Genomic DNA, 24,253 nt, shown 5'->3' with positions numbered 1-24,253 from the left:
TTAAGTTTTTTTAATTCTCTCTTACCCAAAATACTCTAAGGAGGTTTTCCCTAATACCCCATTAAATTTTTTTTTTTTTTTTTTTTTTTTTAATACCATTTTACCCTCACCCCTTTGTTACTTAGAGAGAGAAACCATAGGTAACTTCGCCGGAGCCCGTTCACATGCCGCCGGAATCCAGTCACCATCCGGCGAAAGTCCGGTCAACTTTCGCCGAAATCCGATCACAAGTCGCTGGATTACGGTCACTGGCCACCGCCCACTAGATTTTTCAGAAAACCTCACCGGAAAGGTTTACTATCCTAATAGACATCTATTGCCCCCCAATAGAGGCAATAGAGGGGCTATTGCCCTCCTCCAATAGAAGTCTACCAATCAACGTCTATCAGCCATGTATTGCCCCCCAATAGACATCTATTATCCTCCAATAGAACTTTCGGCTGCCAGAATATGAATAAATCTCCCAAAATTACATAAATAAAATTTTGATTAAAGAAAAAAATAAGGTGATTACATCAATTCAAAATGTCTATTGCCCCCCAATATAACTCTTTCTTTTTTTTCTTCCTTTCTGAGCTTCTGTCTCCATTTACCAAAAAAAATAAAAAAATAATTACATTTAAAACAGATTGGGAAAAGAAAGAACTTCAAAGTTGCAAAGATAACTGAAACGCTGCCGTTCTGGTGGTCTTGTGGTTCTCGTCTTCTAGGTTTGATTCACCACTCCCTTTTGCGGTGGACTGGCCATGCATAATTTTCGTCTGCCCACTTTCTCCAAAGCCAAAGCAGATTCAACAGAATTTGAGATGATTAATCAAACAGTGGAAATTCGAAAGAGAGAGAGAGAGAGAGAGAGAGAGAGAGAGAGAGAGAGAGAGAGAGAGAGAGAGAGAGAGAGAGAGAGCAAAATTCGGATCGGCGCGGTCATTGCTCGACCCGAAAGAGACAGTGAAGTTAAACTCCCCCTCCTCACTGTCCACGTCAACGTCATCATCATCAGATTCATCGTCTTCCCCATCTAGTATCTTACTGCACTTCCACGTCTAGTCTGCCTGACCGATCATAGTTGACCGATTTGGACCTCTGATTCCGACGTCATTGACCAAGTTAACCAACGTGAATGTCCAAGCTGAAGAAGCTCCGGCTGACTGGGCCGATCCTGACGAGTTGACTTAGTTGGAGGTGGAAACCTCGCTCTTTACTAAGAACAATTTCGAGGGAGTTTGCCGGCGAGCATTGCTGACTCGTCGAACCTATATGGAGCTCCGAGCTAGCTGCACGGAGGCACGAACTCGTTGTCGGCTGCACGATCAATGGTGCCGCCTCACGACAATCGCCGGCTGCACCTTCACGGCTGAGAGAGAGAGAGAGAGAGAGAGAGAGAGAGAGAGAGAGTGTGTGTGTGTGTGTGTGTGTGTTTCAGGAGGAGAGAGAGGAGAGAGAGATCAATGGCATATGGTGTAGTTTATTGATTTGGCTAAGGGTAAAATTGTCTTTTTATGTTAAATTAGGTAGCTGGGAATAAAAATATGTTGATGGGGTAAGTGAGATAATTTTGACTAATTTTGATGTTTTGGGTTAAGAACCCTTAAACCTAATTGGTCAAGATAATTATGTAATATGGCATATATGGCAAAAGATTTCGCCAAATAAACTTTTGGACATTATATCCAATATTAGCTAACAGTTTACTGCAAAGGTTGCTTCCCTTCAGATGTGCTTGAATTGTATAGAATGATTTCTTAGATCCAATATTTTGATATAATGATCCCAAATTTTGATTTTCCAATAGCTATAGATCTTTTAATTAATACTATCAAAAGAATTTTTGAATCTCCTTGAACTTGAATTTGACTAATTAAAACCTTTAATTTATCAATGACCTGCCTTACACCTTCCCTAATAGCATAGCTTCAACCGTTAAGACATCGAAAAATCCATGAAATTGTCAGATTGTGCACGTCTAGAAGTGTGTCTCAAAATAAAACTACATGCAGCATGGTTTCTTGCATAAGGAATATGGTAGCAAAAAATAAAAACATTAATTAGCAAGAAATTCTTTTTTGTTTGGATCATTAGAATGAAAATAGAATCCAACCAGTTAGTGAAAGATTCATTCCAGTTCAAAGGATTAATAAGAGGACCATATATGAGAAGTAAAAAAAACAATTAAATGAGAGTCTGTTTTACTTCAGGAGAAAAAATATCGAGCTTCAATTCATGTTGGGTTTGAGTTAGGTATTTTCTAGGGCTGGCCATAAACTGATCCGGATGTGTAAAACCGGCCGAACCGGCCGGAAAAATCGGATCGGGGACAGAACCGGATGAAATACGGTAGAAAAGCTCTCTATTCTGAACCGGATCGGATTTTTCCGGTTCGAGACCGGGTTCAGCCTCTGAACCGACCGGACATAACCAAACCGGCCGAATAATTAATTATTTAATTTTTATTTAAATTAACATTAGTTTTTATTTAAATTAGTTGTCGAATTCTCATTGGATGCAATCAGGTTGCACATAAAATCTATTGTACTTGATTCCTCTCAAGAAAACCCTAATCTCTCTCTCGGGTTCTCATCTCTCTCGGGTCTAGACTCAAACGACCCTTTCACATCCGTGGACCAACGAGACCAACGCCACCGACCAAGCCGGCTAACAACGACGCCGACCTGCACAACGTCGAGCCTAACCTTCAAATTCGATCTGTACTTCTAGGCAAAGCCTTCGATATGCACAACGTCGAGCCCAACCTTCAGCCTTCGACCTTCGATCTGCACAACACCGACCTTCAACCCGCCTTCGATCTGCAGTTCTGCACAGTGCCACCGTTGCCAACAAACACCGAAACCGCACTAGGCTAAACTGAAAATTCAGGTAACCCGAATACGTCGGCCCAGTCCATTATAAAACAATTGTCGGTCCAAATTTTAGCCCAACTGATCAATGCAGGTCGAACTCGGGTTGGGCCCAAAACAGAGCCGGCCCGACCTGCGCCCACCCTTAGTATTTTTTATCGAAGATGAATGGTTGAATTCTAGATCGATCGTGCATGCGGTTCTTAATAAGTTATATTGTACTTTTGGATTTTTTGGTGGTTTGCGTAACGATCCCCACTCGTCGTTGGCAACAATCTATTGCTGTACCGCTTTACAGATTATTGGTCACTTTTTTAATGTGGGAGCTTTGCTTTCCAATAGTTTTAGATGCAGACATAAGTTGCACCTGCAATCAATGCAAACTAATTCTCACATCGAAAATTAGGTAACTATATATCCTAAGTTCTATATCGAAGACTTGATCAATCAAGTAATAATCCAATCAAAATCTTTCTGCTAACCAATTTAAAGAACCCAATTTGGGTTACCACGTCTTCATGTAAAGAGGGATTCTCGTTCTGATACCATGTTAACTAATGAAAAACCTACATAGTGAAAACAACATATAATTTAATTTGGATCGACTCTATCTATTTTTGTGTGTGCATGAGAGAGAGAGAGAGAGAGAGAGGGAGAGATAATTCAGATCTTTTTAGTATAGTCTCTAACTCGTGATGTCTTTAAAGTTCATTTTTGATTGTGAAATCAATTTGTTGGTCTATGATCATTCTTTTTCTTCTTCTGGCTACTTTTAACAAACATCAGACCAGCGTGTCTAAATTAACTTCTTATTAGTCTGAAATGACACTAATGAAGCTACAACTTCTCAAGTATTGACCATGGAGTCTCTGAATCCAACAAAAAGTCCGATCAATGACTAAAGGAACATCGACATACCAACTAGGTAATGGCTCTGAGTTCATGAAAGAAGTACATGTGCTCAGGTCAACTTCGTCTTCTGAATAGTGTATACACGTAATAATTTCGGAAGTAAATCGTCATCACTCATCAACAATATCCTGTAATGAACAAAAAAATTCTCTCAAATCATAGGAGAATGGTAATTAAGGATGTCCTTGGTTCGTGTGCTTAAGAGTGATAGCTTGCTTGCACCTTTGAGTTGACGTGGGTTTAATCTTGATCTCTAAATTTGTATTAGTTTGGTTTTATACTTGTTCTTTCTGAGTTTCTGCTGTGTTATGTGGCTTTACTTTTAATGAGTATTTCCTTTGTCCAAAAAAAAGGGGGTAATTACATATATAGATTTTTAAATTTGTTTTAATCCTTTTATAATTCAACAGGAGTACACAATACAACCCACCCACGCGGGACCGACAAAAGAGTTATAAGTTATAACCTAAGCAAACCCAATTTTTCAAACTGTTAAGCACAGTCAGAAAAACACTTTACAAAACCCATGAGTACCAAGAGGCATAGGAAATGGAGTCTTGTCTGTGACATCTCTTCTAAGCAAGCAGAGAGGCCGTAGACGCCCCATCCATCCTGAAAAATTAGAAAAGTAAAAAGAAAACCTACAGTTCAACCCAATTAGAGGCCCAAACCCATTGATTAATATCACCCACAGGTTTGGGCACCCCATTCACACTGTAGCCGGCACCACCAAGGGAAGATCCACTGCCCACCACAGGGCATCCACCATCGCATGCAATGCCATCGAGGCCACCACTTCTATCGCCACCGAGGCCACCAGATGCAGTCCTAGGTCCAGCTTGGAGGATAAAGCCTTCCTTAGCCAGCCACAATCCCCGCGGTCGACACCCTTCCTCTGACAGTCTGCCACATACCAGACACTGCGTCACGGGACCTCACCCTTCCGCCGTCTTCTGCACCAGATGGGAACAAACACTACTAGCAAAATAACAATACACACGGATTTACTGTAGTTAAAAGCCACAAAAATCCATGTGAAATAGAAATACTAACAGAAATCCGTGTGAAATGAGCATAATCGGGCCCACAATAATTTATACAATAACAATATCAACGGAAATTCGTGTGCATAAACAACAGTCACAGATATCTGTGTAAAAACTAAAACATTTTCACACGGATATCTGTGTGAAAATCAATTCACACTGATTTCTATACGTATTATAAATTAGTTTATTTCGAAATAATTAATTTTTTATGTTATGTGAATTATGGAGGGACAGATTTCCGTTACAATAAGTATTTGATACAGATATTTGTGTGAAAAGAACATAATTGAGCCCTACAGTGATTTATACAATAACAATATCGACGGAAATCCGTGTGAATAAACAATAGTAACAGATGTCTGTGTAAATGATAAAATATTTTTACACGGATATCTGTGTGCAGATAAATTCACACTGATTTCTGTGTGAAAATCCGAAATTAGTTTATTTCGGGATCATTAATTTTGTTTGTTATGTGAATTACGGAGGGACAGATTTCTGTTATAATAAGTATTTGATACAGATTTCTGTGTGGAATGAGTAATACACACGGATTTCCGTGTGAAAATATTGACACAAATATGTGTGTGAAAAGTACAATGAGCTACAGAATTCCGTGTGAAAAAGGAGACTACACACAGAAATCCGTGTGAATAAACAACAGTAACTGATGTCTGTGTAAAAACTAAAACATTTTCACACGGATATCCGTGTGAAAAGAACAATTAGCTATAAAATTCTGTGTCAAAAAGTATAGGTATATATAAGGTTGACCACTTATTTGATGTCGAAATAGCGGCGGATTGAGTTAATTTTTTTACACAATACCTATTAATACACTATAAATAGATGGGTAATGTCAAATTTATTGATTTTCAATTTTTATTTTTTGGTTCGCACAAAATTCTTATATGTCTACTAATGTGATATAACTAGTTTATTAGTTGTAAATAGAAGTATACCTTCTATGAGCAACAATGTGGAGGAAATAGACTTTATCAAAATCGACCGTTGGATGTTTTCATGATTAGAATAAATAGTTATGGTCAAAATTTCAGCTATTTTTGTTATCGTTTAGGTCTCGATCTACTATATCAACCCTGAACCCTAAATACCACATAAAACTACTATGTTCATAACCGCTCATTCGCAACTTATTTTTTCGATCTGTCAGCTCTCATACTCTCATGAATATGAGGTATACCAAATAATGTAAAATTTTGAAAAGTTTATCTCCTCGTGGTTTTACTCCCCTTAGAGAAGTATAGGTGTATATAAGGTTAACTACTTTATTTGATATTGAAAGAACGGCGGATTGAGTTAATTTTTTTACACCATACCTATTAATACGCTATAAATAGATGGGTAATGTCAAATTTATCAATTTTCAATTTTTATCACATGTATGGCACAAAATTCTTATATGTCTACTAATGTGGTATAACTAGTTTATTAGTTATAATGAAAAGTATACCTTCCATAAAAAACAATGCGTAGGAAATAGAGTTTATCAAAATCGACCGTAGGATGTTATCATGATAAGAATAAATGGTTGTGTTCAAAATTTCAGCTATTTTCGTCGTCGTTTGGGTTTCGATCTAGTAGGTCAACCCTAAACTTTAAATACTACATAAAACTAATATGCTCATAACCGCTCACTTGTAACTTATTTTTTTGATCTGTAAACTCTCATGCTCTCATGGGTAGAAGCTATATCAACTAATGTAAAAATTTCTGAAATTTTATTTCCTCAAGGGTCGGCTCCCCTTAGGGAAGTAGAAGCGTTTAAATGGTTGACCGGTTTTTGGTACAGACATCTGTGTGAAATGAGTAACACACAAGGATATCTGTGTGAAATGTTAACATGGAAATTCGTGTGAAAAGAACCATCAGCTACAAAATTCCGTATGAAAAACTCTATTAGCTATAGAATTCCGTTACAATAAGTGTTTAATACGTAATTATCTGTGAAATGAGCAACAGACGAATATTTGTGTGAAATGTAGACACGGATATCTGTGTGAAAAGAAAAATTAGCTACTAAATTCCATGTGAAAAAAATAGAATAGAGACAGAATTCCGTGTAAACAATAATTAACATGACAGTTATATATTACCGAGATAAATACACACGAACATCAGTGGTAAATATATATGTATCTCACACGGATTTTCGTGGTAAATTTTTTCCCGCTCACATTTTTGGAACAAATTCAATTTCCCTCCCCTAGTAGTATTACACACGGATTTCTGTGGATTTCTGAGGTATATACACACGGATATCCGTAGCAAAGGTAAATGTATTTCACACAGATTGGCGTGGAAATTCCGCTTATACCCAACAAATTGCAATCGAATGACAATTATTTAGTTTCAAAAAACAAGGACGGGCCAATTAATTTATTCCCGCTCAATATTTGGATATTCCCACGGATTACTGTGGGTGCTGTTGTAAATATTTAAATAACAATAGATGATAGCTATTGGGTTACCGAGGTAAATTCACACGGATATCTGTAGTAAATGCAAATGTATTTCACACGGATTTCCATGTGCAATACTATAAACACACAGATTTCCGTGCATAATGCTGCTTAAAACCAGAAAACACTTGACCAAAATCTAAAGCCTCCTCCGAATTCTCTCATGTCTCCCTCTCTCTCTCTGCTCCTCCGCCCACTGCTCTCCCTCTCTCTGCTCCTCCGCCCACTGCTCTCCCTCTCTCTCATATCCCAGCTCCTCTTCTCTGCCTCCCTCTCTCTCATCTCCAAATTTTTTTGGTTTAATGGAGGACAGAGGAACTAGATCTGTTTTCTCTCTCCTTCGACACCCACTTCCGGTCACCACCGTGACTCACCTCCACCATCACCGACCTCCAACGAGTTTAACGCAGCCTCCTTGAGTCCCTGCAACAACCCACGCACCGACTCTGCTCATTTCCACTGTCAAGCACCGCCTCCCTCCACTCCATTGGCATAGTCGACCCAGATTGCTCGCCTCCAGCGTCAAGCACCGCCTCCGATTTCATGTCTGTTTACTTGATTTTACTTTTCAATAGGCTATGCGTTTGTTTATGTGATCTGCAGTTTTGGTCTTCAGTTTTAATTGTGAAACCTTGTGTTATGGTTCAATTGTGAAGATTCTTTGCATTGTGAAACCTTGTGTTATGGTTCAATTGTGAAGATTCTAGTTAACCGGTTGCATAATATATTGAAACATATGATCATATTTTCCCCAGGTGGTTCATGGGATGAAGAGAACTGGCGATCTCAATATGGTCAGGTCGTTCAAGATGCAGAAGTGCCAATCCCAGAGTCTTCACTGATAAGTTTATGGGACTGGGAAATGGTCACAAAGCCAAGAAATGATGGAAAATGTGAGGTACCAAGGCCAAGGCTTGTTGGGAGGTTAGCGAAGCAGTCTGCTAAGCTGCATCCTTCTCTGCCATCTGGTGGTGATCTTTTAAAAACTGCTAAATTGCAACAGACGAATTTTTTTTTTAACATGCTGTCACTATTACACACTGAAATCAGTGTGAGTTAAGAGTATAAGAATTTCACATGGAAATCCATGTCAATAGTTATAAGTTTTGACACAGAAATCAGTGTGAGTTATATCCCGCACAGAAATCACTGTGAAATACAGTTTATTTCACACGGATTTCGTTCCATTTCGGTAATTTATATTTATGGAATTATAGTGGGGCCCACGTTAGTATTTCACACAAACAACATAATCCGTGTGAGATGAGTACATATTTGACACAGAAATCCGTGTGAGATAGGTACATATTTAACACAGAAATCCGTGTGAAATAGAGTTGTTCACACGGATTTCGTTTCATTCCGGTAATTTATATTTATGGAAAGATAGTGGGGCCCACGTTAGTATTTCACACGGACAACATAATCCGTGTGAGATGAGCATTACCCCCCCTCCAAACCGCACGGTAACACCAATCTGTGCGTGTACTGTGTGTAAAAGTTATCACACACTGAAATCTATGTGAGAAAGTCTTATTACCCACAGATTAAAATCCGTGGGTAATTGTTGTTTTGCTAGTAGTGAAACATATCCTCCAAAATGTGAAACAAAACAGTGGCAATAACATCACCATCGCCCAGCCTCGCACCTATAACGCGATCGCACTAGATCGCCCTCCTTGATCAACTGCTCGACGGGGCCAAACCTGATGAAATCCCAAGATAGGGAAAGCATCCAAAACCATGGATGAAGATGCAAGAATGAAAACCACGGTTTTCAACTCCAACCCTAGTAGTGCAGCTGCTACTTTTTTTATTTTTTTTAGAGGCAGAGTATATGAAAGAGATACATATATAGGTGAAAACTCTCCAAATGTAATAAGCATCAAGAACAGAAGAAATAAAGAAAGAACTAAAACCAATGTTCTAAAAATCACTAGCTAGTTGGGGGTAAAGGTGGGCTCGCGAAATTGAAAAAAACTGATTCGAAAGCCGAGCCGAAGCTGAAAGACCGCACCGAAACAAAAAAAACCGAACTGAACAGAACCGGTTCGGTTCGGTTTTCAATTTTAGGGTGTCAAAAACCGGTTCGGACCGAACCGAACCGAACATACTAAAACTACGTCATTTTGCCATTAGGTCGAAAACAAAGCTTAAGGTCGCTATATAAAAAGTCTCTCACACAGCCGCACTGCACGCCCTCACTTCTTTAGTTCCTCTCTCTCTCTCTCTCTCTCTCTCTCTCTCTCTCTCTCTCTCTCTCTCTCTCTCTCTCTCTCTCTCTCTCTCTCTCTCTCTCTCGTCTCTTCGATGGTTCTGCACTTCTGCCTCTCTTCCTCTCTTTCCACTAAGAGGATTACGCATACAAGGGAGCCTGGAGACGAGCCGTGATCGTTTGGTGCAGTCGATCCTCATCTAGAGTCATGCTTTTCCTTCTATGGTTTTATTGGATCTGCTATTGATCTGCAAAACCTATCGGATAGAAGATGCTGCTGCTGGAAGCCTGGAACAATCCAAGCTTCAGGTATGTTGTATCGAATTTCAGTTAAACATTATTCAATCATTCTGATGTTGTTGATGGTAATCCTGGATTTGTTTTGTATGTTCATAGATCAATGGCTAAACTTCCTCTGAGACTTTGGGAGTGGTGGATTTGAGGCTGATTTAGGCAAAGGCGGTAACTTGAGAAGAATCCTTATGTTTGTGCTTCTGCAATAAAGTAAGTAGCTTTCTCTCTAGTTCAATTTCTTCTGTAGATGATTAAATGCAAAAAGAGTTGTATGCTTATGTTTCACATTGTCTTCACTAATTCTGTAACATAATCTTAATCATATCTTAGTTCAATTGTTTCACCATGTCATTTCAGGGGCAAAAGTCCAAATCTGATCATGTTCTTTCTGCATTTTCAAAGATTAAGAGTGATCTGGAGTGGGTGCTACTGGTATGCTTATGTTTTCCAGATTCCCTACATGTGATGCAAGATTTTGTTTTCCTTATAAATTATTGTTCAAATGCTCTGTATATGTCATATTGGGAGACAAGCCAATGTTTCAGTTGCAGTGACAGATGGAAAACTGTAAGTTATACTCACTACCTGATCCTCTTCGTAGCCTAGTACTATTTTATCTTCCGAGTAATCAAATTGTTAATTTCAGGTTCTACCTGAAACACCTTTAACATTTTATGGGCCAAAAAGTCTTCAGATTCATATGGTACCCACTGATGAGGCAGATGCATTTTACCAGGTAATCAAGGTCCCACTTGAGATTCATATTCTCTGATTTCCCAACTAGAGCAGACTTATGAAGCATTTGAAATATATTGAAAACATTTAGCAATCAAATCCTACTGGCAATTAAGTTACGTTTCCAATTTTCCTTTATACTATGTTTTCATGCTTTGGTTTTCCATTCAATGACTAGTTAGGAACATGAGCTAATAGTAAACTCTACCTGGCTCCATTCATTCCACATTCTACATTGAATGTCACTTGAATGTCAGCTCTACTGTGGTGTAGACCGTGTAGGATTCATCGAGTATTTGTATTATTATTCTTGTTCAGATTGGGAATTCATTTATGATGCTTTCTTTCAGCCTGTGGAGTTGGTGTGCAAAGGGGCCTAAAAAAGACCGGCAAGGTTAGTCACTTAGTGTGTCTTCCATCATTTTTTTTAGATCAGATTCACAGGTTCCTCTTTTAGTTTAGTTTTTATGGGGTGCATCTTAATTCATTAATACAAATTTAAGTTCTACTTATGGATGAAGCCAACGAGACTAGCTAGTTTGTAGCATACATGATTTCCTCTTTATAGTTGAAATAGTAACATTCAATTTGGGTCGTGATAGAGGACAATGGAGCACACTGTAGGAAGCAAAAAGATTTTGACTTATCCAATCTTGTTGCAAGATGATGAGGAATTACAAGGTTTCATGCTCCTCCTCACTTTTTCCTTGATTATATATATCTTCTCGATGAATCATTCAATAATTACGGATCTATGCTATTTATGAATCATTCAATCTAACTCATGGTTTTATACAATGTAAGTTTGACTCTTAGTAATGTATATCTGTGGCATTTTCATATTAATATGACTTAGATTGACTCTCACAATATATGCAGGAGCTGTGATAGAGATTACGTTGGACAGATTACAAGCACCAGCTTAGGACGAGAGGGATCAATTTTTTTTAACTTGCTTTTGTTTTTTGGGTTTTTCTATTTTATGAGTTGTTAATGGTTGCTCTTTTATTTTATTTTTTATATCGACAAGGCTCCAATGGTCTTGATTCCTAATATCCCTAGTTTCTAGAGTAAAAAAAAGTAGATGAACTTGATTCCTAGTCTACACCAATGTGTTTGACGAACACTTGAAATTTTGGAGAGCAAGGGGCCAAAAAAAGACCGGCAAAAAGATAAAAATAACTAACTACCAACAGGGCGTAGAAAAAAAACCCATATTATTTTTATTTAAAAAATAAAAAAACCGAATTTGGACCGGACTGAACCGGTCGGTTCGGTTTCCGGTTTTGGTCTCTAAAAAATGCAAAACCGAACTGAATTCAAGTTCGGTTCGGTGCTCGGTATAGGCTCAAAATCGAACCGAAACAAACCAAACCCTCCACTAGTTTGGGGGGGGGGGGGGGGGGGGTTGCAGAGAGACCTAACCGTGGATGTTTATTTAATTTAATTTCATTATACAATAGATAAAATAAGTATAATTAAAACAAAAATACACTTAGTATTATAGTTTGGTTGAAAACATAGGGAAAAAAATATAGGAAAAAGTTATATGTGTTTTAGGGAATCAGGAATTAAGAGAAATTTGCTGTGTATTCTCATTGATAATAGGGGCCTCTTTATATAGAGGATTACAATGCATAGAGTTAGAATCATACAAGGAAAGAGAGTCTCTAGATTCTTCTAATTGAACCCTATTACCACCAGGTCAAGTAACCTAGAGTTTGGATTAAACACAAATAGAGATATCCTTAAACACTCCCCCTTGTGTTGTTCAAACGCGGTGCTTCTCTCGTTGCCTCGTTAAAAACCTTGCCGAGTAACAAAAACCCAATGGGACAAAAATAACCTTGGTCGAAGGGGAAAAAGAGCACAACACACCCTTCACGATTTGAGATGAACATGTAGACATCTCCCCTTGATGACTACGATCATGGGAGTTCAGATAATTTCCACAAGCCAATTCTTGCCACATGTTTCTCGAACGTGGATTTGGGCAATGACTTAGTAAATAAGTCTGCCGCATTGTCCTCAGATCTAACCTGGTTTACTTTGATCTTGAGGTACTTCTGTTGTTGCTGATTGTAGAAGAATTTGGGCGATATATGCTTGGTGTTGTCGCCTTTGATGTAGCCTTGCTCATTTGTTCAATGCAATCAGCATTATCCTCATAAATGCTCGTTGGCTCATCTGTGGTAGACTTCAAACCACAATTGCTTCGAACATGCGTAACTATGGATCGAAGCCATATACATTCACGAACTGCTTCGTGAAGAGCAATAATCTCTGCATGATTCGAAGAGGTAGCGACTAAGGTCTGCTTTGTAGACCTCTAAGATATCGCGGTCTTTCCCATGGTGAAAACATAACCAGTTTGGGAGCGACCTTTGTGTGGGTCAGAGAGATACCCAGCATCAGCAAAACCTTCCAAAACACTTATATTGTTTTGGGTTGGGGAAAGGGAACGCAGTCCACCATGTGTAGCGTCCCTGGCACTTGATGGGTCCGAATCCGTCATTTCTCTATAGGGATAGAACAAGCCCATATCAATCGTACCACTTAGGTATCGAAAGATATCTTTAACACCAGTCCAATGGCGTCGTGTTGGCACAGAGCTATATCTAGCTAACAAGTTCACTGCGAATGAGATATCCGGTCTTGTGCATTGTGCTAAGTACAACAATGTGCCTATTGCACTTAGATATGACACTTCTGCCTCTAGCACTTCTTCGTCGTCATCTTTTGGACGGAATGGATCCTTCTTTGGATTAAGACTACGGACGACCATTGGGGTGCTTGAAGGCTTAATCTTATCAGTGTTGAAACGCCTAAGCATCTTTTGGGTATAAGTTGATTGATGAATCAGGATACCATCTCTACGGTGCTCGAGTTCTAAACCGAGGCAAAACCATGTTTTTCAAAGATCTTTCATCTCAAACTCGGATTTCAAGTGTTCAGCGGTTTCCCTTAACTCTTGAAGGGTGCCAATTATGTTCATGTCATCAACATAAACCGCTACTATTGCAAATCCTGAACTTGTCCTTTTTATGAACACACATGGGCATAGTTCATTGTTGACATATTCCTTCCCAATCAAGTAGTCACTTAGACGGTTATACCACATCCGTCCGGATTGTTTCAATCCATATAGTGAGCGTTTCAATCTAATCGCAAACGCACTCCGTGGTCTAGAGCCACTTGATTTGGGTAACTGAATTCCATCTGGAATCTTCATATATATATATATATATATATATTTCCGTATCTAGATCTCCATATAGATACGCAGTAACCACATCCATAAGATGCATGTTCAGTTTTTCAGAAACTACCAAACTGACAAGGTAGCGGAACGTAATGACGTCCATTATGGGAGAATAGGTCTCCTCGTAGTCGATTCCAGGGTGTTGTGAGAAGCCTTGCACCACAAGGCGAGCTTTATATCTTACAATCTCGTTTTTCTCATTACGCTTTCTAACGAATACCCATTTGTGACCAACTGGTTTGGTGTTGGGCGGTATTGGTACAATTTTGCCAAATACCTTTCTTTTCGCTAGAGAATCAAGTTCTGCCTGGATCACATCTTTCCATTTTGGCCAATCAGCTCTACATTGGCATTCATCAATGGAGCGTGGTTCGATGTCATCGGTCTCAATAATCTCATGCGCCACTGAATACGCGAATACATCATCAATGATGATGGAATTTCTTTCCTACGTCCCATGTACACTAGTGTAATTTACAGAGATCTCTACGTTCTCATGGATAGGTTTTGACATTGAGGCGTCCCCCAATGATGTCTCTTAGACATAACCGTAATCCTGAACATTCTCATGGGACGGATTTTGAGTATCGATGATCAAAGGATTTATCTGCACCTCATTCGCTTTCTTTCTAGGGCAAGTATCCTTCGAACCAATTGGTCTACCGCGCTTCCTTGCGGGACCTGCGGCCATAGATGCCACATCATTGCCATGTTGGGCAATGGCGCCATCCCCTGATGTCACAGGAGTGGCGTGATGTCCAGTATTTGGGACATCGATCCTTGCAGGCACGTTTGCAGCAGGTATGTGTGATCTCATCACTTTGGCAATATCAGAAAACTCATCAGGTAGAGTGTCTGCTACGTTCTGGAGCTCGATTATTCTTCGTACTTCAAGTTCGGACTGTGCGGTACGGGGATCGAGATGAGACATAGTGGGGACAGACCACGACAATTCCTGTCGTTCCTGTTGAACATATGTGTTCTTATCTCCCCCTAACGATGGGAAGACTGTCTCATCAAAGTGACAATCCGCAAATCTAGCGGTAAAGAGATCACCTGTCAAGGGTTCAAGATAGCGGACAATAGTTGGAGATTCAAAGCCAACATAGATGCCCATTCGTCGTTGTGGACCCATCTTAGTACGCTGTGGCGGCGTAATAGGCACATAGATGGCACACCCAAAAATGCGTAAATGCGAGATATCAGGCTCGTACCCAGTCACTAGCTGTAACGCAGAGTGGGATTGGGTTGTAGTGGGTCGTAGACGAATGAGTGTCGCTGCATGCAATATTGCATATCCCCAAGCAGAAACAGGGAGATTGGTGCGCATAACCAATGTCCGCACTATCATTTGCAGTCGTTTGATAGTGGCTTTTGCGAGACCATTTTGGGTATGAACATGGGGAACTGGATGCTCTACATCAATGCCCAGTGACATGCAATAGTCATTGAACGTTTTCGATGTAAACTCCCCAGCATTATCAAGTCGAATCGACTTAATAGGATGGTCAGGATAGTGAGCCCGTAGACGGATAATCTGGGCGAGGAGTTTAGCATAAGCAGCATTTCGAGTGGACAATAGCGCGACATGTGACCAGCGTGTCGACACATCAACCAATACCATAAAGTATTTAAAAGGTCCGCATGATGGTTGAATAGGTCCACAGATATCCCCTTGGATTCTCTGTAAAAACGGAATGAGTATTTTTGGATCCTTTGCGTAGGATGGTCTCAGTCCTAATTTCCCGAAGGAACAGGCTTTGCAAAATGAGCGAGGGGCCTTAGAAGCAACCAATGAGGATTTTGGTTGGGCCTGAGCGTCTGTAGCGCTATTAGAAGCAAAGTGTGTGACTACATCTCCCATTATGGCGCCATCACTAGGGACAGGGGCGACCTTTCGGCGGTCCAAGACAGCAGCAGAGCCAGAAGCTGCAATTTTCGCAGTCTTGCTAAGTCCTGGAATCAATTTTTGATTCTTGCTTCTTCTCACTCTGAAAAAGGGATGCCCTTGTGAAGTGTTAAGTATACGGAGCATCATATCACGACCAGGATATCCTAATCGGTCATGCCAAAGCCAATATGTGTCTGAATCCAAGAGATCTTCTCTTATGACATTATTGGATTCAATTGGTCGAATTGTAGTGACATAAAGTCCACTAGATTGACACATAAGCTTCTCTAAGATGCGCTTCCGTCCGCAATCATTAGAGTTAATGCAAAGGAGTTCTATTCCGTTCTCATTATGCGTTTCCGCATGGAATCCGTTGGCTCTAATATCTTTAAAGCTTAATAAGGTTCGATTTGCCTTAGGAGCATAGAGAGCTTCAATGACTTTAATCAAGGTGCCATTGGGCAAAAGGAATTGGGCCATTCCATGTCCTTGAACTAAACTTGATGGCCCAGCCATCGTAGTCACAGATAAATATGTAGGCAACATCTCTAAGAATAATTGCCTATGTCGTAGAATGGTGTGCGTAGTCGCACTATCCGCAAGACATTGAAGTTCATCGATTCCTAAAAGAAAAAGCTGGTAATTAAAAAGGAGTCATAAAGAAAAGAACTCAACTTTTATTAATAAGCCAAACGGAATTACATCATCGTTTCTCTTAACCAAAGAAAATCTAATCCAATAAACTAGTTAATGCAAAACAATGGTAGTCGTCTAACTTCTTTCGGTAATTCCAATGTAAATGTGACCAGGTAAGTAAAGAGATGTCGGTGGAGCAAAGCTCGCTTAAGTACCACTTATCTCAAAACCTTTCTAGACATCACTTTTACATTGAGTACGCCTACTTTGAAGAAAGACTAATATCATTGGCATCTACTACAAAAGTAATATGGCAATTGCCTACATCTCTTGGAAAATCAAAAGACTTAATCAAAATCGCCAGTTTCTGGGTCTTGATCCTTGTAGTCTTCCACCCTTAGATCGAGATCTCCATCTTGATCTTCTTGTTCCATGTAATTTGCCTCCCTTGCTTCACGATACATCTTGTATGCGTTGGCAACGTTCTGGGATGCAGTACACTTCCTTGCCCAATGTCCACTTGATCCACATCGAAGACAAACATCTTTATGGTCAGGCTCCCTTGATCGAGATGCTTTTGGTGCATGTGTTGGACGACTATTATTCTTGGCGGCGTCACCACCATAGCCGGAGGCTCCGCCTCTCTCTCTCTTCACACGTTGACCTCCACGGTTCCGTGCACGCCTCTCTTGGCTATTTCCTTCCTCTTTAGGGCGAGAATATGGACCAGAGCGTCCAGAATTGTCCCTACTCTTAGGGTTTCGCTCCTTGCGTCCTCCCTTGGGGGCGCAACTATAGTTAGACTCCAGAATAGACTTAGTTCCCATGGGTCTAGCATTATAGTTCTTCACGAGTATGTTGTCCTGCTTTTCAGCTACGTTCATGGCGCCAATAAGCTCATGAAACCTCGTGATACGTCCTGCTTTCACATCAATCCGATAATTCTTTGAAATCATTAGGGCAAAGACGGGGAAGGTAGAGAGAGTCTTCTCGATCAACATTGTATCAGTTATGGTTTGACCACAAAACTCCATCAGGGATTTGCTATGAAGAGCTTCCGAGTTATAATCAAGCACAGACTTGAAATCACAGAAGCGGAGGCTATGCCATCGCACTTCTAAATCAGGAAGCAGGGAGTCACGAACGTTGCCAAATCGCTGCTCAAGTTCAACCCATAGCTTTTTTGGGTCTTCCTCATTGAGGTATTCACTTTGGAGCGCGTCATTCATGTGCCTTGTCATGAGAATGATGGCTTTAGCTTGATTTGCTTCAAAAGCAGTAGCTTGCTCAATGGAGAGCATGTTCTGACTAGGCTCTTAGATGGCTTCCAGAAGTCCATCAGCCTTAAGATGTTGGCACACATCTCGGACCCACCTATGGTATCCTGCGCCAGTTGTCTCTAGTGGAACAAAGTTTAGCTTGTTCAGGTAACTCATCCTGAAAAACAACACAAGATTAGGGTTAGTTTCGGAGCGAAAAAGGCTACCACAAAAAACTATTAAATTTCTGAGCGTAGTCGCTTCCAAGAAATTAGGGATTTTTCTGAGTGTAGTCGCTTCCAAGAAAATCCGATTCCAAGAGGGGTTTTGGATTAGATTGACACAATGATGTATGTGGCTGATCGTTTTCTTCTCAACAAACTCGAAGTTTGGAGGACTCTACAAGCTCCAAACTTGGAGTGAGCACGAACCCCCACAGTTCGGCTTTTTTTTGGTCTCCCCTATAAAGAAGAAAGGGGGGTAGAAGAAGGGATGTTGGAAGTCCCCGAGAAAAGAAGAAGAAATTAAAAAAACGAGAACTTTTAGAAAAAATTACCTTAAAAAAAAAGTGGCCGGAAAAGTGTTGACCGGTGTTGACTGGCCGTTGACCGGGGTGCTGACGTGGCAGATCTAGTGCTGACTGGACGCTGACGCAGGTGCTGATGTGGCGCCTAAGGTGGTTGACGTCAGTGGGCCGCGTTTCTGGGTTTAGGCTTCTGGGCTGCGCTGCTTCTGGGCCTACGCTGTGCCTCTGGGCTTCGCTGCTTCTGGGCTGGGCTTACAGGGATAGGGCAGAGAGAGAATCTGCAAGCTGAAGGTGAGGCGGCGGTTCAGGGCAGGAAGACTTCTGGTGAGCGGTTTAGAGACTTTTTGGCCGGTTCCGGTGGTGAAATTTCCGGTTTCGGGTTTCTGGGGTGGAGACGCTGCAGGTGGTGGAGTATGGCTGCAGGAGGTGGTGAGGAAGGCTTTGAACCGGGCAGAGGGACTTTTGCTACTTCCGGTGGCCGGTTCGGTGGTTTTCCGGCCGGTTCTGGACTCCTGGAGTTGAGATCTTCAAGGTGGGCGGCAGTGATTTCTGGGATTTGAAGGCTACGAATTTAGGATTTCAGGGTTAGGGCTTCGTGCTGATAACGTGTTTTAGGGAATCAGGAATTGAGAGAAATTTGCTATGTATTCTCATTGATAATAGGGGCCTCTTTATATAGAGGATTACAATGCATAGTTAGAATCATACAAGGAAAGAGAATCTCTAGATTCTTCTAATTGAACTCTATTACCACTAAATCAAATAACCTAGAGTTTGGATTAAACACAAATAGAGATATCCTTAAACAATATGCATATATAGTAATAAATACTTAAAATATATATATATATATATATATATTTAAGTATTTGACTAAAACAGATATTCAAATATTTATATAACTTGCCTAGAAACCACCTAGTGTGATAAGGTTAGTCGAACTGTCTAGCATATATCCCTCATGTCTAGAGTTCAAGTCCTAACTCCCACTAGTATTTGACCAACAAGTTTGAGCTGTCTTCAGGTTCGTGCTCTTACATTGGAGGATTAGTTTGGCTCTGTTGGGATACTCTCGTGGACCTCGGTTCAAATACTGACCGAATGAGTGTGTTACTAACTCTCTAATATAATCGAGGTACTTTTCTACCTCACTCCGGATAAATAAAAAATAAAAAAAAATAAAAACTGACATGCCTAAGCTCTGTGCAGACTAGAGACAGTTCAAAACCTGACAGCCCTTGGAGAGATTTTTAGAACACTGATCAAAACTTGCCACAGCTAACGTCTGTCAGTGCCACGTGGACATATATATGGCCACGAAGGGCCCTTAACTAGCGCCCACTCGTTTCGTCACTTATTTTCAATCAGAAATGGCGGTAGTACCTCTCTTCGTCACGGCAACGAAGCTCGCCGGATTATTGGCCACCCTGACCGTCGCTGCTAATGTCTTCTCTTTCTCACGCTACCGGAAGAAGAATCTCCGGCCGTTCCGCTCCCCGATCGACGAGTCCTCCGACCCTCTCGCCGACTTCAATCTCAACGGTACTGCTATTTCACTCTGAAATTTCTTATTACTCACTTGAAGTGGGTAGCTTAAAGTTCAATGTTCTCACAAAAACGGTTAACATGCTTCGAATGATTTAGATAAATATATACTGAATTATCACTAACACAGTTGCGCTTAGAGATTTTTTTTTTTGGATAATGTTAGCTTTTATGATGCCATCACTGTTTGATATTGGAATATAACTTTGGTGATGTGTATTTATTCATCCATATATTTGGAAATTAACTACGTAAGTATTCAGTAATAGCGAGTGTGATCAATTTAATGCTTGGAATGGGGTTTAGAGGCCAGGTTTGGTCAGTTAATGCTTGGAATTTGCTTCATAAAGCCTGAATTTGAATGAGATAACAAAACTGTTTGGAGTCATTATAATGAAAGTGGTTTGTGTTGTAATTTGTGGTTTTAGAAATCAGAACTCAGAAGCACTTGGTGTGTGTGCATTTGTTAGTGAGTTGATAATAGAAGTGTTGTGATGTGTGATTATGTGCAGAAGGGGAAGATGGGTTCTTCTTTGGGTTGGCGACGGCTCCAGCGCACGTTGAAGACGGGCTAAATGATGCTTGGCTTCAGTTTGCGCAAGAAAATCCTTGTGACAAATCAGAGTCTCAAGGTGATCGGCAGACAGCTGATGCTATAATGGGTTCCGCCACTGGCGATGGTGGGTCTCAGCCAGCTCCCCCATTGGGAATTCCTAAGAAAAAGAAGCCTCCTAAGATAGCTATGGAAGCCATGATTAGAGGGTATGCAAAGTATATTAAAGGGGACACAGGAGAAGAAGAAGAAGAAAAACCTGTCCCAAATGAAGAATGCCATCATAATGTAGCTGCATGGCACAATGTTGAGCACCCGTAAGCCTGGCTTTCTATCTCCATCACTTGCACTTCAAGTAAATTGCATAAAGTTATTTCTCAAATGGATTCTTCTTGAATTAATCACAGAGAGGAGAGGATAAAGTTTTGGTCCGATCCTGATACAGAGCTAAAACTGGCTAAAGATACTGGTATCAGTGTCTTCCGAATGGGAATAGATTGGTCACGAGTCATGCCAGAGGAGCCGCTCAATGGGCTTACAAAAACTGTAAGTCTGGTTCTGATTGCGTGTACTTGTCATGCAATTGGTGTATTATGATACAATTTGATTAAATCTAGGTAGGCAGACATTTGGATTCATACAGGATTCGACCTAATCTTCACGGTGCATGCATGCCTAACCTTTTCATAAGGATTTGATGTTTAAAGTTACTTTCTCTATTTGTGGAGCTTGTATGAGCTGAGTTCAATAGCATTAATGTGCTTTTCAAGTTAGCATCGATGCATTATAAGTGGACACCATTAAATTTGGACTGAAATTGGATGCATGATATTCTTCTTTAGGTTAACTATGCTGCATTGGAGCGATACAAGTGGATCATCGGCAGGGTTCACTCATACGGAATGAAGGTGATGTTGACTCTCTTCCATCACTCATTGCCACCATGGGCTGGGGAGTATGGAGGGTGGAAAGTGGAAAAGACAGTTGATTATTTCTTGGATTTCACAAGGTGAATCTTTGATTTAGTGGTAGTTACCAGTAGTCTTCTAAGTTCTTGATTACTTTGCATTACTTGCCAATGCTGTCTGGCTTCAATAGTGATTGATTTTGTTTTGTGGTAATCATGTATATTAAGTCTTGTTTCTGACTTTTCACTTTTTGATTAATCCTGTCTCCTTTTTGCAGGCTTGTTGTTGACAGTGTATCAGATATGATAGACTATTGGGTACCATTCAATGAGCCTCATGTCTTCTGTATGCTTACCTATTGTGCGGGTGCATGGCCTGGTGGCCATCCTGACATGCTGGAGGTTGCGACCTCTGCTCTACCAACTGGTGTTTTCAAACAGGCCATGCATTGGATGGCCATTGCACACTTAAAGGCCTATGACTATATCCACGAAAAAAGGTCTTTATGCCTCATATAAGTTCTCTAAAAGAGGAAATGCTTGAATAATCTGACGTGTATGTGTCTATTGCCTGCATAACTGACTAGTCAACAATTCATGTCAATAATGCTTTACTCTTTTCTAAGTGGGATATGTAGGTGAATTTTTATTCTTACCATTGCTTTTGTTGGTTTGGGAGGGTGGGTGGTGTTCATCTTGCCCTTGCTCAAAGTAGTTACAAACAAGTTACAAGTTATGTATATAATGTTTAAATTGAATTTTTTCTGAATTCTTTGTTCCTTCTTATCTTCATCAGTACCTCATCCAAGCCATTAGTTGGAGTGGCACACCATGTCTCATTCATGCGGCCATATGGTCTCTTTGATGTTCCTGCTGTTACACTGGCCAACTCCATGACTGTCTTCCCATATGTGGATAGTATTTCTGACAAGCTGGATTTTATTGGCATAAACTACTATGGACAGGTTTTCTCATCTCTCTAACTGAGTAAAATGCTACTGTCATGTTTCGCGTATAATATACAGATCACTATGAGTCAACTGTGACCTTATTATTCTGCCCATTAGGAAGTGGTGTGTGGTGCTGGACTGAAGCTAGTAGAGACTGATGAATATAGTGAATCCGGACGTGGGATATACCCAGATGGCTTGTACCGCATGCTGCTTCAGTTCAATGACAGATATAAACATCTAAATGTACCCTTCATAATTACTGAAAATGGGGTATCTGATGAGACAGATGTAATCCGTCGGCCTTACCTGCTAGAGCATTTGCTCGCTGTTCATGCAGCCAAGATCATGGTAATCCCCATCACACTTCTTAGTTGTTTTTCAAATTAATTTTTCCTTTATTCGGTGATGATGGTTGGTTTATAGGGTGTCCGTGTGCTTGGTTTCCTGTTTTGGACTATTTCTGATAACTGGGAGTGGGCAGATGGGTATGGTCCCAAGTTTGGACTGGTAGCAGTTGATCGGGCCAAAGATCTTGCCCGGGTTCCACGTCCTTCATACCATCTATTTACTAAGGTTAACGAGTTTCTTCACTGCTCAGATACTTCTTTCTGCTCCGCTACCCACCCCCAAAATGAGCCTTAATTGTGCCCCATTAAAACTTGCATTGTTTGTTTCCATTACAGGTGGTGACAACAGGTAAAATTACACGTTATGACCGGGCACGTGCATGGCACCAACTCCAAATATCTGCTAGAGAAAAGAAAATGCGATCCTTTTATCGGGCTGTTAATAAAGATGGTTTGATGTATGCAGGTAAATCATGCAGCTCAGCATTCTTTTAATTTCAAGTAACTGTTCTTATCTTTTTCCGCCTTAAAATTGAGGAGGATGCATTATTTTGTACAAACAATCCATCAATATAACCTGTCACGAACTAAAATTCTACATTGAATAGTAGACACATCTTTGGTATCCTTCTGTAAATGTGAACCGTGACACCTTGCAAGTCGGTTTCATGAAAGTTCTGCCCCTGGTTTGGCCATGCAACGGGGTCAGGTCCACAGATGCTATCGCTGATATGTAAACCTCTACCAATAGGGTTATCAGTCTATCACTGATGTGAAAAGCTACCATAGGTTCTAACAGAACTTTGTGGTGGCCGCCTAGAAATGATGGTTCGGTTCCTAAGTTAGGGTCTTTAGTCCTCACACAATTTGATACTGCAAGAACATTGAAATTCAAATTTACAGTGATGCATGCAGAAGCTCACTCTTTATTCCCCATTGTTTTTTAGTTTCTGTTTTTTTATTCGCAATTTTCATATCTATTGATGAATGGACAACGTATTTTTTTCTCTTAACAGGAGGCCTTGATGAACCTATACGGAGACCCTATGTTGAAAGAGATTGGCGATTCGGACACTATGAGATGGAAGGTCTTCAGGACCCCATTTGTCGCTTGTGGAGATTCATGACCCGACCTGCCACCCTAAAATTTAGGAAAAGGAAACCCCAGATGGATGAAGAGGATGAAGCTCTATTGGCTCTCCAGTAAGGCGTAAACTCTGAACTCAAGTACGAGCATCTTTTGTGATTGTGCATACTTGTGGTTCCGTATAGTCTATCTTACAAAGCTTTTCTTTTCATACGCTAGGCCTCGCCTGTAAGATCAGGTTTAAGGTGAAGGATATCGATCCATTAGTTATCAATGTCAAGGCACATTGATGTAAACTGTAATGCATGACTATTGCAAATATTGATCTTCTGGTGAAAAACTTATACCTTAATTCATCGTAGGCCTTTGAATGGAATAACTAAATGGTGATCTACTTTAGCAATCCCTTGTCACCGGTAAGGAAAAGATGACATTCATTCGGTCTTAGCTTTGGTAGGAACATTTGTGAAACGATACGATAACCCTAATATAAATTTACAGTATCTTTGGTTTGGAAACCCATCAAGGTTTTTGGTTCATCATATAAGAGGATGAACAAAACAGGAGATGACATTCTCCAACACAAATTAAAACCATAGTCTGTAACACAAGTTTACCACCAGTAAATATGCGACTTTGACTGTTTGACCAACGATTCAAATTTTAATTGCTTTTTTATTTTTTTATTTATTTATTTATCTGGCGCCTAGCATAAGATAAGCAATTTCCCTCTGCCACGTGGGT

General features: G+C 40.4%; 1 protein-coding gene across 1 annotated transcript; it reads left to right on the top strand.

The window, feature by feature from the left end:
* The first annotated feature begins 19,417 nt into the window (after positions 1 to 19,417).
* Positions 19,418 to 23,888, top strand: LOC112196765 (beta-glucosidase-like SFR2, chloroplastic). Its single transcript, XM_040519300.1, has 10 exons — positions 19,418 to 19,659; positions 20,175 to 20,532; positions 20,623 to 20,761; positions 21,058 to 21,224; positions 21,401 to 21,622; positions 21,919 to 22,087; positions 22,190 to 22,423; positions 22,499 to 22,648; positions 22,759 to 22,888; positions 23,439 to 23,888. Exons 1-10 carry the CDS (start codon positions 19,488 to 19,490, stop codon positions 23,627 to 23,629), a joined length of 1,932 nt encoding a protein of 643 aa, XP_040375234.1. The 5' UTR covers positions 19,418 to 19,487; the 3' UTR covers positions 23,630 to 23,888.
* The last annotated feature ends 365 nt before the right edge of the window (positions 23,889 to 24,253 follow it).

This window comes from Rosa chinensis, chromosome 4, assembly GCF_002994745.2.
Source record: "Rosa chinensis cultivar Old Blush chromosome 4, RchiOBHm-V2, whole genome shotgun sequence".
In the NCBI taxonomy this organism is placed as follows: domain Eukaryota; kingdom Viridiplantae; phylum Streptophyta; class Magnoliopsida; order Rosales; family Rosaceae; genus Rosa; species Rosa chinensis.
This window is presented reverse-complemented; position numbering and strand designations above follow the sequence as displayed.

Excerpts from the sequence above, each read along its gene's own strand:
- LOC112196765 (XM_040519300.1), top strand. The coding sequence starts at position 19,488 with ATGGCGGTAGTACCTCTCTTCGTCACGGCAACGAAGCTCGCCGGATTA. Across the intron at positions 22,424-22,498 it reads TTCATGCAGCCAAGATCATG|GGTGTCCGTGTGCTTGGTTT; the intron begins GTAATCCCCATC and ends GTTGGTTTATAG. Across the intron at positions 22,889-23,438 it reads AGATGGTTTGATGTATGCAG|GAGGCCTTGATGAACCTATA; the intron begins GTAAATCATGCA and ends TTCTCTTAACAG.